This window comes from Natrix helvetica (assembly GCF_964273705.1).
Source record: "Natrix helvetica genome assembly, chromosome: 3".
In the NCBI taxonomy this organism is placed as follows: Eukaryota; Metazoa; Chordata; class Lepidosauria; order Squamata; family Natricidae; genus Natrix; species Natrix helvetica.
In genome coordinates this window covers 121,905,315-121,919,106 of record NC_138549.1, presented here as the reverse complement: position 1 = coordinate 121,919,106, position 13,792 = coordinate 121,905,315, and the positions used below count along the sequence as shown (strand labels likewise).

The 13,792-nt window shown below is 40.3% G+C and overlaps 1 protein-coding gene across 3 annotated transcripts in view; it reads left to right on the top strand.

The window, feature by feature from the left end:
* TEAD3 (TEA domain transcription factor 3) overlaps window positions 1-12,840 on the top strand; it is a 108,980-nt gene extending 96,140 nt beyond the window's left edge. For all 3 annotated transcript variants that reach the window (XM_081946935.1, XM_081946937.1, XM_081946936.1), the window contains 5 exons: window positions 2,991-3,124; window positions 4,318-4,491; window positions 5,083-5,223; window positions 5,351-5,503; window positions 8,011-12,840. In XM_081946935.1, the coding sequence (XP_081803061.1) occupies window positions 2,991-3,124; window positions 4,318-4,491; window positions 5,083-5,223; window positions 5,351-5,503; window positions 8,011-8,124 (716 nt within the window). In that variant the 3' untranslated portion in view covers window positions 8,125-12,840. The remainder of the gene's footprint in view (window positions 1-2,990; window positions 3,125-4,317; window positions 4,492-5,082; window positions 5,224-5,350; window positions 5,504-8,010) is intronic.
* The last annotated feature ends 952 nt before the right edge of the window (window positions 12,841-13,792 follow it).

Genomic DNA, 13,792 nt, shown 5'->3' with positions numbered 1-13,792 from the left:
AATAATTATCATCTTAATGAAAGTGATAGTGCCACTAGGCTGTGTATTTTATAATTTATATGCAGCATATGAATGCAGACTGCTCATCCAACTTACATGTTCTCTAAAATGAGTTTTTGCTTGTCCTCAGTTCACTTACTTGTAGGCAAAATAAAAGCAGAATCAGCATGTAAGACAATATGTTCACAGTGACATTCATAATACACATACATATGGAAACAGGGCTTTTTGCACTAAAATCAAATTGATGTTGAAGGAATGCTGAGCCAGTAAGTCAAGAGATTACAGAATTATGCTTTAGGGCCATAATTACGCTCAGGCTTTGACTAGAATTGTGTTCTGATAGCTGGAACAAAAGCTTCCTATTATGTATGTCTTTATATTACTTTTCTAGGTTGCAGTTTGATGTCTTGGTTTTGTTCTATAGATACTCTTCTGTAAATGAACTGGTTGAGAGAAGGAAGTGGTGCAATTCAACAGAAAAATCAATTTATGAGAAAATGAGAAAACCCATTTAGTACTGATTCAGATATTAGATTCTTAGAACATTCCATACAAGGAGTACCTCAAGGTTCTGTTTTAGGCCCAGTTACTCTTCAACATTTTCATAAATGATCAATATGTGGAAATAGAAGGGGAACACATTAAATTTTCAGATGACACCTAGCTAGGAGGAATAGCTAACACTTTGGAAGATAAACGCAAGTTTCAGAAGGATCTTGACAGACTTGAGCACTGGGCCTTATCCAATAAAATGCATTTTAGTGGTAAGAACAGCAAGATCCTACACTTAGGTAAGAAAACCCAAACGCACAGTTATATAATAGGTTATACCTGGCTCCATAGGTTATAGCATGCCTGAGGGGAATTTGGTATCCTAATGGACTACAACTTAAATATGAGCCAGCAATATACTACAGCTGCCAAAAAAAGTCAATGCAGGCTACATTAAAAGAGGGATAATATGAAAATTATGCAACGTAATAGTGCCGCTTTATACTTCACTGGGGAGCCACACTTGGAATATTGCATCCAGTTCCGATAAAAAATAATGCTGAGACTCTAGAAAGAGTATATAAAGATAAGAGCAATAAAGATAAGAGGTCAGAAGGCTATACCATATAACGAATGGTTGAGAGAACTAGTCTAATGAAGCGGGACTAGGGGTGACATGATACCAGTCTTCCAGTACTTGAGGTGTTGTCACAGAGAAGAGGGGATTGATTTACTTTCCAAAGCACCTGAGGGCAGGACAAGAAATAATGGGTGGAAGATCATTAAAGGAAGATTCAATCTAGAAGTAAGGAGAAATTTCCTGACTGTGAGAACAATCAATCACAAGCTTGCGTCCAGAAATTGTGGGTGCTCCATTGCTGGAGGTTTTCAAGAAGAGATTTGTCTGGGAGGGCGCATAAGGTCTCCCACTCAAGCAGGAATTTGGACAAGGTCCCTTCCAACCTTGTTATTTCTGTGTTCCATGTTCCTCCAAGGACTCAGTAAAAGCAGAACACTGACTTTTTGTAGTATTATAGCAGTAAGTGAAAATTTAAGTTGTGTTTTATACATGGAAGTTATTTAATTCATAGCACTCATCATGTTTGTCCTTAAGTCTGAGATTTCTAATCAATACCTCTATTTTGTTCATAAATAACCCTCCCTTAATTTAATTTAGTAAATTTGTTATGGCTGCTCAATCTGTTGGATTCTGGTGACTTATACAATTGATTAATAATACAAGCAATTAACAATTGCAGACACATAAACAGGCAACTTAAACGGAAAAAACCCCAAACAATAAAATGTATAGATACAACAGAGCTCTCACAAATACATCAGTAAACCCGTTAACCTCAGGCTTTGAATAAAGGCAGATTTTAAGGACTTTCTGGAACCCCAAGAACATGGGGCCATTCGTATCTTTTGGGGACTGCTGTTCTAGAGTGAAAGGGCAGCAAAGAGAAGGCATGCTTCCTCCGTCCCAGAAGGTGGCAGCATACAATAGAGAACCTTCCTCCATAACCTTCCTGAACAAACTGAATGATAATTGCCATGATGGAAAGGTCTAGTGATGGCCTCTTCGTTGTTTAAGAGATAACGTGTTTCATATTGCTATCTCCTTAAGTCCACAGACAGCCCAGAAATGGGGGAAAACATCTTGATTTTAGAGAATATAATGTAATGCAATATTGTTTTTTTAAAAATTTAATTTTTATTTATTCTTGTAAAAATAAAATCATACAAACATAATTTTAAACATATTGCCGTCACAGCACAAGAAATCATAGCGTTTAAATAACCAAACTAAACATTACCGTCCTAATGGTAGGCCTGATATTTAACACCAACATTTACACTATATGCAGCCCATCTAGTCAGCGTACCTACTTCATCAATTCTTATTCGTCCTTTAATTTATGATTAATATTATTTACCAGTATCTGATTTAAACATATATTATTGCTTCAGTTGTTATTATTCGGTCATTCCCGTACCCAATTATACCACCTCTTCCACGAGTTATAGAATTCTGAGTCCTTTTTTCTTTTAATTAATTTTGTTAGTCTATCCGATTCTGCGCATTCATTAATTTTATTTATTACTGCCCAATCCATTGGTAATTGATCGCTCTTCCATTCCTGGGCAAATGCCAATCTTGCCGCAATGATTATGTGTAACACCAAAAACCATATCTCCATGTTGATATCTGGGGGTTTGAGTCCTAACAGGAAGGTTTCAGGTTTCAATTCTAATTGATGTTGGGTGATTTCTATTAACCACTGCCTGATTTTTTTCCAGTATTTAATCGCCATTGGGCAATTAACAATTAAGGTAATAGTCTTAAATTGCCGGGAAAGATTGACAAATGAATCAAACGGAACTAAACTGGCCCAGTTGCCTATTCTTAAAGATTATTTTTTCCATACTTTTCTCTTGCAACTAAAATTTGGTTCTAAAATGTTCAAGAATGTTTTATCTGCCCATTTTTCTAGGCTATGAGCCCTTGGCTCCTCTTCCACCTTCTGCCTCAGCTGTGCCAGTCTGGCAGGACCGAACTATTGCCTCTGCCAAGTTGCGGCTCCTTGAGTATTCCGCATTCATGGAAGTACAGCGTGACCCTGAAACGGTAACTCTTCAGAAAGGAAATTCATACAAGCAGTGGCGTAGCGTGGGGGGTGCAGGGGGGGCCGGCCGCACCGGGCGCAACATCTGGGGGGGCGCCCTGACTCGCCCTGCGCCACCCTTTGCCGGACTGTGGCCGTCTCTTTCCTCCCGAGGAGGAGCTCGAAGGGCAGCGGGAAAAGGCTCGACTGAAGGGAAGCAGGTGCCGCAGGGGTGGGAGGCGCACCGGGGGCTTCGGGAAGGCGCCGGCTTCCCGGGGCGCTCCAGGCGGAGCCGAAGGAGAGCAGCGCTGCGCTCCGTCTGCCCGCCGCTGCAACGCCACCGCGTCCTCCCGCTCCGCCTGGAGCGCCCCGGGAAGCCGGCGCCTTCCCGAAGCCCCCGGTGTGCCTCCCACCCCCGCGGCACCTGCTTCCCTTCAGTCGAGCCTTTTCCCGCTGCCCTTCGAGCTCCTCCTCGGGAGGAAGGCAGGAGGCCAGCATGGAGAGCCTCACTTGACTGATGCCGACCCAGGGGCAGCTGCAGTCGGGCCGCCCTCGCTTTAGGGGGCGCAAATTACTTGCCTTGCCCCGGGTGCTGACAACCCACGCTACGCCACTGCATACAAGACGGAGGAGAGACTGATAGATCTTGCTTTACTCTACAGAATGCAATGAAGTTGCATTTTTAAGACTATCTGAGGGACGCCTGTTATTCCCATCCCATCCTATCCCAATTTCTGTGGTGACTTTATTCCGCAAATGGCATAAGACACAAGTTAATTTGGTCCATTGCATCAAGATCCAGAGAATTGAGTTTTCACTCTAGCGGTATCTTGAGAGATTTGTATCATAATTTCATTCTTACATAGTGTCTGAGCTTCCATTTATCTGGTCTTTTGAAAAAGGAATGCACAGAACTTGAGTTTCAAAATTCTCTTTACTGGTTTGTGAAATAGAAATATTACTGTGGCTCCTTTTGGTCTGCTTTTGCTCAGATGATAGCAATTGGCAAAAAAAAAGTCTTGAGTCATCCAGGGCAAATTTATCAAGGGTATCCCAATTATTATTATTATTATTATTATTATTATTATTATTATTATTATTATTATTATTATTATTATTATTATTATTATTATTATTATTATTATTATTATTATTATTGCAATGTTTCAACCTACATAATGAGCAATGATGCCCTCTGTTTTCTTTCCCATTACAGTATAGCAAACACCTTTTTGTGCATATCGGACAGACGAACCCCTCATACAGTGACCCACTTCTGGAAGCAGTGGACATACGCCAGATTTATGACAAGTTTCCTGAGAAAAAAGGTGGCCTGAAAGAACTTTATGAAAGAGGACCCCAGAACTCCTTCTTCCTTGTCAAGTTTTGGGTAAGAACTTCATGCAGGTTGAAGTTAAGCAGTGTCTGTGGTTATTAAGTATTTCTTTACATGGTAATATGGCAGATGATCTTGCTATTCTTCTTAGCCTATTCCTGTAATAAGTTTTTTCTAGCCTCAGTCTTCCAGAATGTTGGACCAATTCCCATCCAACATTGAAGAAGGCTGATATAATTGGGGGTGTAATATACAATTAGATAGGGAGAAGATACCTTATTAAAGCAGTATCCATGCAGTATTAAATAATCTTAATTTGGTACCAATAAAGGAGAATATATTTGTAGCTCAGGGTTGAAATGAGGGGTCCTTGGTGCTCTCTGAGCTTACTTGTTTTCTTGCAGACCCAAACTATGTAACATCATCAGTGCTCTAGCAAGTCCTTAATTTGGCTATGGTTTTATTCCTTTTGTATGCTAGGTGGATTTGACATCTATATTTGGGTGAAAGGTGGACCCCATCCACCTTTTCCCCGTCCAACTGATCGACATGCTCTTTTAACTAGCATGAATTAGATCTCTATTCTGAGCCAATAAATCATTCTAATCCATGTTTAATTTGCATGAACCTCTTGCTCTATTCTAGGCGGATCTGAACAGCACTATACAGGATGGTCCTGGTGCTTTTTATGGTGTAAGCAGTCAATATAGCAGTGCTGAAAACATGACCATCACAGTCTCCACTAAAGTGTGCTCCTTTGGAAAACAAGTTGTTGAAAAGGTGGAGGTGAGTCCTATGCTTTCTCTACGGGGAACAAACAGATAATCCATTTCATTATCTTTGCCCATTCTGAGTAGGTATTCTCAGATTCAGCACTGATAGCTTTACACGCTCTCTACGTGTCTTTCTGCAGACTGAATTTGCTCGGATGGAGAATGGAAGATGCGTCTATCGAATCCATCGGTCTCCTATGTGCGAGTATATGATCAACTTCATCCATAAACTGAAACATCTTCCAGAAAAATACATGATGAATAGTGTCCTGGAGAATTTCACCATCCTACAGGTAAAGAATCTCTTCCTTCTTCTGTTTCATTTCCTAGCTGGCCCCTTCATTTCTCACTGGTGCTCAGTAAAGTACGTCTTAATCATTTCAGTGTTGTTGCTGCCCAGATACTAAAACTAATCTTTATAAAAGGACGAGAAGCACATCAAGATTAAGTAAATTCTGTAGGGGATCAGAGTGGTTTGTTCTTGGCTTACAGGTAGTCCTTGACTCTATTTTACATGACACCAATTTACTATGTTTTTGCTGAAAACTGGTCTTTACTTTCAGTTTTCAGCAAAAATACTCTACAGCGTACAATGGGTTTGTTTAATGGCCAAGACATTCACTATACAACCACCATGTTTGCTTAATAACCACCACAAAAAATATTGTAAAATCAGGTCAGCCGTGTGGGTAACTTATTTTATGACTATCCCAGTTTACAACTGTAACAGGCAAGCTCCATTACAGTCAAGGATTACCAGTATAAATAATAGTTTCATTCCTTTCCTCTCAGAGTTTTCTTCTTTTAGTACTCATTATTTATTTTTGGTTTTGTTTTTTAAAAGGATGGCTTAATGATTGGCAAGTTTCATGATTACTTCCTAGGATTATGTAGCCATTGAGATTCAGAACATGATGGAGTAGTCTTATGACCTCTCACAGCACCTCCTAACATGTTTTGAAACACTTTTCCCTGTTTGAAACAGGATGTTATGAATTTATTGGTAACAAGTTCTTTTTTTCCTGGATTTTTGCACATTTAAAGTGCAGGTGTGCATCTGTTATGTGATAGCTAATCTAATGAAAGTCACTAGCTTTGCAACTCTTATAACTCTCTTTGGTTTCTTAGAAACACACATGATTGTTCTGTAAATTGTATTACTTCTCATTCACCCATAACTTTTTAAAAAAAGGTTTAAAATTTTCAAAATCAGTTTTTAAAAAATCAGCCTCTGCCTTTGAGTTTACAATCTAAAAACGTTATTCAAAAGAGAAAAAGACTGGTAGGAAAAAGTAAACTTGGGCAACAATTCCTAAAATAAAACAGCTCCCCATATTCAGTCCTAAATGGATAACAGTTCAGGAAATCAACTAGTTAGTAGGAATAATTATGGTTCCACTATACTGTAGAATTTTTAATATACATTAAGCCTTAAGCTGTCCACAAGAAAACATGAATCCCAAATAAAAGGTCCTGTCCACATAAAATAGTATTGTAGGGACATGAGATCCTATAAATAAGAAATAAGCGTCTAATAAAATTGTGGAAAACATCATCCTAATGCCATCATTTAAATTGAGTTCTCTAACTTAATCCAAATTTATTGAGTTAGATCAGTGCTTCTCAATTATTTTCTGTCATGCCCCCCCTAGGAAGAAGAAAACATTTCGCGCCCCCCCCCCCCCGTGCGACTGTAAATAGTCTAATTTGTCTATAAAATTGTTATAAGTACACCTCTGCATAACATAGCACACCGGTCTTTCCTCGACTCCCACCGTAGTCACATGCTTTCTTTCCTCTTTCCCTCTTACTTGTCTATCCTTCCTTCCACCCTCCCTTCCTCCTTCCCTTCCTTCCTGCCTCCCTTCCAGTTCCCTCCTTCCTCTTTCCCCCTGCCTGCCTGCCTTCTTTCCTCTTTCCCTATCCTCCTATCCTTCCTTTCTCCCTCCCTCCTTCCCTGCCTCCCTTCCAGTTCCATTCTTCCCTCCTTCCTTCTGCCTCCTTCCTGCCTGCTTGCCTTCTTTCCTCTTTCCCTCTTGCTTGTCTATCCTTACTCCCTCCTCCCTTTCTTCCCTCCCTCCCTGCCAGCAGCTCCTCCAGCATCCCAGCTGGAAGCAGCAGCACAACAGTCGCCGTTACCAGGGGCGAAGGGGTGGGGGTGGCAAGATCGGGCGACCGCCGCCCCTTTGTCCCTTCCCCAACAGCGGCTGTTGCACTTCCGCTTCCAGACGGAATGCTGGCGGTGGAGCTGCTGGCGGGGAGGCGAGCTACCTGCATAAAGACGCCGCCGAGGGCATGGCAGAATATATCCCGGCTTGAAGTGGCAGCGCTGGGGACTGCTCAGAGACTCATCAGAGCCGCGGGCTGGAGCTGTGCAAAAAGTCTGCTTGGGCTGGGGGGGGGGGAGGGAGGGAAGCCTGGGACAGCCATGCTTCCCTCCCTCCCACCCCCGCCCGAGCAGGCTTCTTGCACAGATCCAGCCCGCGGCTCTGATGAGTCTCTGAGCAGTCCCCAGCGCTGCCACTTCAAGCCGGGATATATTATGCCTCGCCCATGCCGCCGCCGTTGCACCCAGATGGAAAGGGAGCCTTCGCGCCCCCCTTTACGGAGCCTCGCGCCCCCCCAGGGGGGCGCGCCCCACTATTTGAGAACCGCTGAGTTAGATAGAAGAATTCCTGCATAAATTTCAGTGGTTGTTTTTTATGCAAAATATGTTACCCTTTCTCTGGATTTATAACTTGACTTTTTCATTTGGTTTGACTTTCTCTGATCTCCCTGTATGTGTTTCTTTTTTAACTAGGTTGTTACAAACAGAGATACCCAGGAAACATTACTTTGCATAGCGTTTGTTTTCGAGGTATCAACCAGTGAGCATGGAGCTCAGCATCATGTGTACAAGTTGGTCAAAGACTAAAGGCACCTCTGGGTTGACTGGACAATTTAAAAAAGAGGGAGGAAAGAGAAGTCTTGTCAGAGAAGCCACCTCTATAGGATGCCTTGACACACATCCTTTGAAAATGAACAAAGAAAAAAAATGCCAAAAAAATGACTTTCACAATCACAGATGTTTTCTACTTAGGAACATTTTGAACAAACAAACAGAAAAAAAGCATTACAAGAAAGCATAAAGTGAAAAGAGAATTGTATCTGGAGGCAGCAGGAAGAACTGATCTTGGGAGCTAGGTCATCAGTATTTCAGGAGATGTTGGTGCCAAGGTCTGGTACCTCTTGATGCCTTCCCAGCAACAAAATGCTAACAGCATCTGGTGAAACGAGACTCTTGTTAATATCCACATGTGCCTATGTTTTCCATGCCAAATTCCAGATTCTGTCCTAGTGGCTTTGATCTGCTGAGAACAGTGAACATGGGCAGGCTGAAGATGCTTGTTTTAAGAAAGGTTGGGAAATCTGATGCTGCCTTTGAACCGATCTAGTCCCTGAGGAAGATAATGAATTTTTTTAAAAAAGAAAAATATCTCTTGATTCACAAGTCTGTGTGGAGTGCCAACATAGGGAGTTGGGGCAACATGGGGAGTTGTTGGTTAATTATAAGGAAATAACTTTATCCCCTCAATACCCTGGGCATTTTAAATGCAGGATTACTGCATTGTCCCACCTCCCACCCAAGCTGGGAAGCTGGTGGAAGGCTTCTGCTGATGATTATGACAAAAAGTGTGGCAATTTTGTCCCAGATGCTTGAATAGAAGAGATGAGTAATAGTAATATGAGATTGTGGGAGGGGAAGAAGGCAAGGGTATGGATGTGCAAGAAAGAGAGACTGACTGGCTGACTGGCTGACTGACTGGCTGACTGACTTGGGAAACAAAAGAACGAGAACTCCAGCAAGCAAAAGAAGGTCTTAAAAGTATTTGTGGGATATTATAAGTTAGAGTATGTATTTGAAGAAGGAGGGCACTGGGAGGAAAGCATATCGGGTAATCATGAAATTAACAGTCTGACTAGGCTAGGGGGATTGCGAGATAGCTCTCTAAGGCAGTGTCTTTCAACCTTAGCAACTTTTAAGATTTTGCAGACAGCTGGCCGGGGAAATCTGGGAGTTGAAGTCCACACATCTTAAAAGTTGCCAAGGTTGAGAAACATTGGTATAATGGTCTAGGGAAATGTTTGGGCTGGCTAAGGCTGAGTAATTTGGACATGTTTCCATACGTCTGTGGGAATTTAACAACTCTCATAAGAAGCTATTTTCTTATGTTTTTACTTTTTTCTTTGTTTGTACATTTGCCTTGCCAAAAACATTATGGGAAAAGCATAGACCAAAGCATTATTCTGGTGAGGTATTAATTTCTCTTCTGCTTCTGTGCTAGTCACAGAAAAAGGGGCAGAATCTAATTGTCCAGATACATTTTACCCCCTCTGTATTACGTATCTTTCCCTAGCAAATCCTTGCAGGGTTTGCTAGTATCAAACTAATTAAGGAGATACTGAAAGACGAAATGCAGTCCCACGTCACTGTATTGTTTCTTGCTGAAAATGCTGACGTTTAAGTCTAAACACAGGCCTCTGGTTTTTAGCATAGAGTTTAGCATAGTTGCCTTCTAATTTAGATTGGTGCTTTTAGGAATTCTGTTACAGAAATAGCATCAATATCATCATGCATGGCATCTCCTGGACTGAGGCCCAGGAGATTTCAACTATACCCTGCCTTAACTATTAGCATGTAGTTTTAGTAGTAGAAGATTTAGCAGAATGTATGATTTTTGCCTGTCCCTACCATTGAGTCTCTATCACTGAGCTTTTCCTATCTTGTCCTACGGGTTTTTTTTACTTAAACAAAGCACCTCTTCTTGTCCAATTCCTTCTGATCAACCCAACAAGACTAACCCCTAGACTATTGATCTTTCCCAAAGCCAGTAGAATTCTGATGGAGGAACTCCCAAGCAGGTACTTGGGAAAGGGGCACACTAGAAGGCAAAGATGTGATTGTTGGAAAAGGGAGCACAGGAGGTTACTCCTTTCTAGGACAATTTGGAATGCACAGATCAAAGCCTGCCACTAGTACATTTTCATGCTTGGGTATCTGTCCCACTTTAAATGGATGTTTTTTTTTAAGGTGCTGTAAAGGAGACATTTCATCACAATGAAATGTTATTTTCCCCATAGTATTATTAGCATATACGGAGGGCAGCCCCCAAAGAGACTGTGAAAAGTAGATGGGAAATTTCAGAATAAAAATAAGTTAAAACAGATGAGTTGTGAATTTAGTTCATGGCACTGGGTCACATAATATTCAGGTTAAACTTCTGCCTTAACATTGGTTATTCCTTCTTTTTCAAGGGGTTTTGTGCTGGGGGGGGTGTCGTTTTTGCCACTGTCTGTCTGTCTGTCTGTGAGGGTAGATAGTAGTTTTGTTTTCGTAAAATCATGCTCTCTTTTTCATAACTGACGTGGGCCTCATTTTCACTATTGGCCTGTATGACCACTACATTACTGATCTAGTACCGTTTTCACTACCTGAATCGTCAGCTTTTGCTGGAAGGACCAGATACAAAGGCACTGGCTAATTCAGTGTTTGATCAGAAGAGTAAGAATGTTCCTAAGAGCCTTTGGACTGTTGTTTGAGTGACACATGCAACTCCAAGGTGGCAACATAAGAAAAACTGACAGAGTCGTTTCCCAACCCTTTGAAGGATGTTTTAAATTCAAGTAAGATTGTGTGTCGTCCCCCACCCCCCACCCCATATGAATTGATTGTAATTGATTCCACCCAAGAACTTCTGGATAACTCCATGACAATGTTAGAACAAACACTCCTTTCTATATTAAGGAGTTCCCAAGGTGGTCACACTAATGGAATGGTACACAGAAATGGAATTTGTAGAGAACCAAGTCACAATTTGCTCAGAACTGTGCCTTATTTTGCAACGTGTTGTATTCTGGAGAGATGAGCAACATAGCATGTCCTGAAAATTCTATCAAGCCATGCCAAGTGGAAATCGTGCTTCTCCTTTCCTCCTTGCCTCATGTTAATTTTGCTCCACTGTCCTTGATAAATTGAATGTTCCAAACACAACCTCATGTGTTGTTTGGGCAAACTGGGTCACTGTGATGTCACAACCTCCAGTCCTAAATGTTATCCTTAGGAAGAATTGACTGGGCAATAAATGCCAGCTTTGACATTCAGGTACGTTTTGAGATTCCTCAAGCCTTTGGGGAGAGAGGTACAGCATCCTTGGTATAAAATAATAGCTATTACCGCTATTAATATGGGAGAAGGCAAAATCAATAAGAGCCTGGGATGTTGAATTCCTTTTTGTTTCAGCCCTCAGCATCTATAAGGACAGGAGTGCTGGCTGATTTATATGTAGCATTTTTCATTCCTAAATGAAAAATTCTAGGAATTAAGATTAAACTTTCCCTATTCTCATTAGCTCATGTATAATAAAATAACCTTTTGTTTAAAAAGATGTGGGGAGAACAAAGGTGTTTATATAAACGCAGGTTCTTGTATTACATTGACAATCATCAGCTAAAGCCTTTCCAATAGGCCGCCTCTTAAACCGGACTGTTACATTTCTCTTCCTTTTTAGTCCTCCCATGCCATAATATTAGATTTTCTATCCTCAGCTTTCCTCTTCAGATTCCCCTCCACCCCTGGCCTCAACTTTCAGGTCGATTTATACTTTTAAGTGCCTATTTGGTATCCTCAGATAGTGACAGCAAGCTTAAGGAAAGAATGTCAAGAATGCTTCATGAACGTTTCTTAGTTGGATATACCACAAATCTCAACAACCAACTCTCCCCCACATCCTATGTATTTATGAATTTCACATGAAGTACTGTTTTATTTTTTTAAAGACTTTGTAAAACCTACCAGGGTTATGGTCACCTTTTTTTTAGAGCTCTGTCAGTCCACAATGTAAAACCATTTTTATGTATTATATTTTGTGTATTTTTTTTAATCCAGTTGTGATGGGTTGTATCATATATTATTGTGTTTACTGTATGTCCATCTTCAACTAGATGAGACAGTGGAGCTTCTAGAAAGCTATGGTCTGCTGAAAACTATTAAACTTATTGTTCATGGGTTGGCTCAAAAACCTTTTTGCATTTGTATTTTTTGCTTTCTTGTTTATTCACCGCATATTTTCAATAAGCAATTTTAGTCCGACTCTTGATTTGATCCACATTTAGCCATAACATAATTTAACTTTGTGTTTTATATGTTCCATTGATTTCAGTGGGTTTGCTTTTATATATATAAGTAAGTCTCAAGCTACTATTTTGTCCATAATGTTCTACCAGGCACATTCTGTAAAAGTCTGTATGAATCCCATATAAGCTTCCATTTCCTGCACAAGGGGAAAATGCACTGCATTCAGAATTCTTGTAAATATTTACTTGTAACAAAAAAAATGTATATGATAACTTGTGTGAAGAGATTATTGCTACAATATTCAAGTGAAGTTTTCATTTTCTGGGCATAGAGTTATTTAACTCTATTTGGAAGCAGCCTTAAAACTCAAATATTCTTTCCTTTCTAGCATCAGGCCGTGAGAAAATTGTCTGTGAAATTTGCTGCAAAAGCAAAGTACTGCCTGACAAGCATCTAATTGTTTCATGTCCCTCCCATCCCCAAATTCTCAAACCAAATACAATTTACATTATTAAAGTTTCTGAATCTTGTTTTATTAACATGACAATTACTGAATAAATGTTCTTGACTTTAAAATTTAACCGACAAGTAGAAGGAAGCAGAGCATGGAAGAACACATACAATACTGAACCTCTTATGAATTTTTGACATACAGTATATTCCATAAGGGTAACAACATTAATCTATTGCAGCAAAACTAACAAAGAATATTTTAAGTTTTAATAATAAATTTGTTGATTATGGCATCACTTCATCAGTTGCAAGAAATTTCACACATATACACACACACAAACGCACACACTTGTATATGACGGCATTATTAGCTATAGCAAGAATACAGTGGTAATTGCATTAAAGCCAAATAGTGAATCCAGTTCTTGCCCAATCAAATAAAATTGTGCTAATTCATAAACTACTTCAATAATTACACACTGAAGATCCCTTCTCAAATTGATTTATATCAAAATAGTAACAAAATCACCATTACATATGGAAGTACTTGCCTTTTTTAGTGTGGTCATTTCTGATCTCAGATTTTGCCCTTCTACAATGTATACTGAATGTAGCATGCAGAAGATAAGCTAATAAATGAGCCCATGAAAGTCTCTGGAGATTCTCAAATCATCCAGGTCATGGTTGTCCAGAAGGTGCTTTTCCAAAAGGCAATTAGACTTTCTTGATTTTTTTTCCTTGAAAACATTTGGCTTCTCAACCAAAAAGCTGCTGAAGTTCTTCAGTTCAATCCCCATTTCCTCCCAGTCAGCTGGGACTCAGGAGGCAGAGAATAGATGGGGGCAGGGCGAGTCAGAGGCGGTATTTACCAGTTCTCCAAACTACTCAAAATTTCCGCCACCTATTCTCCAGAACTGGTCAGAACCTGTTGAATGCCACCTCCGGGTCAAATGCTCTTTCACAGTTCATTCGGCATCTGCAACTTAATTGTTTCATGGTCTAATAATTTAACCTT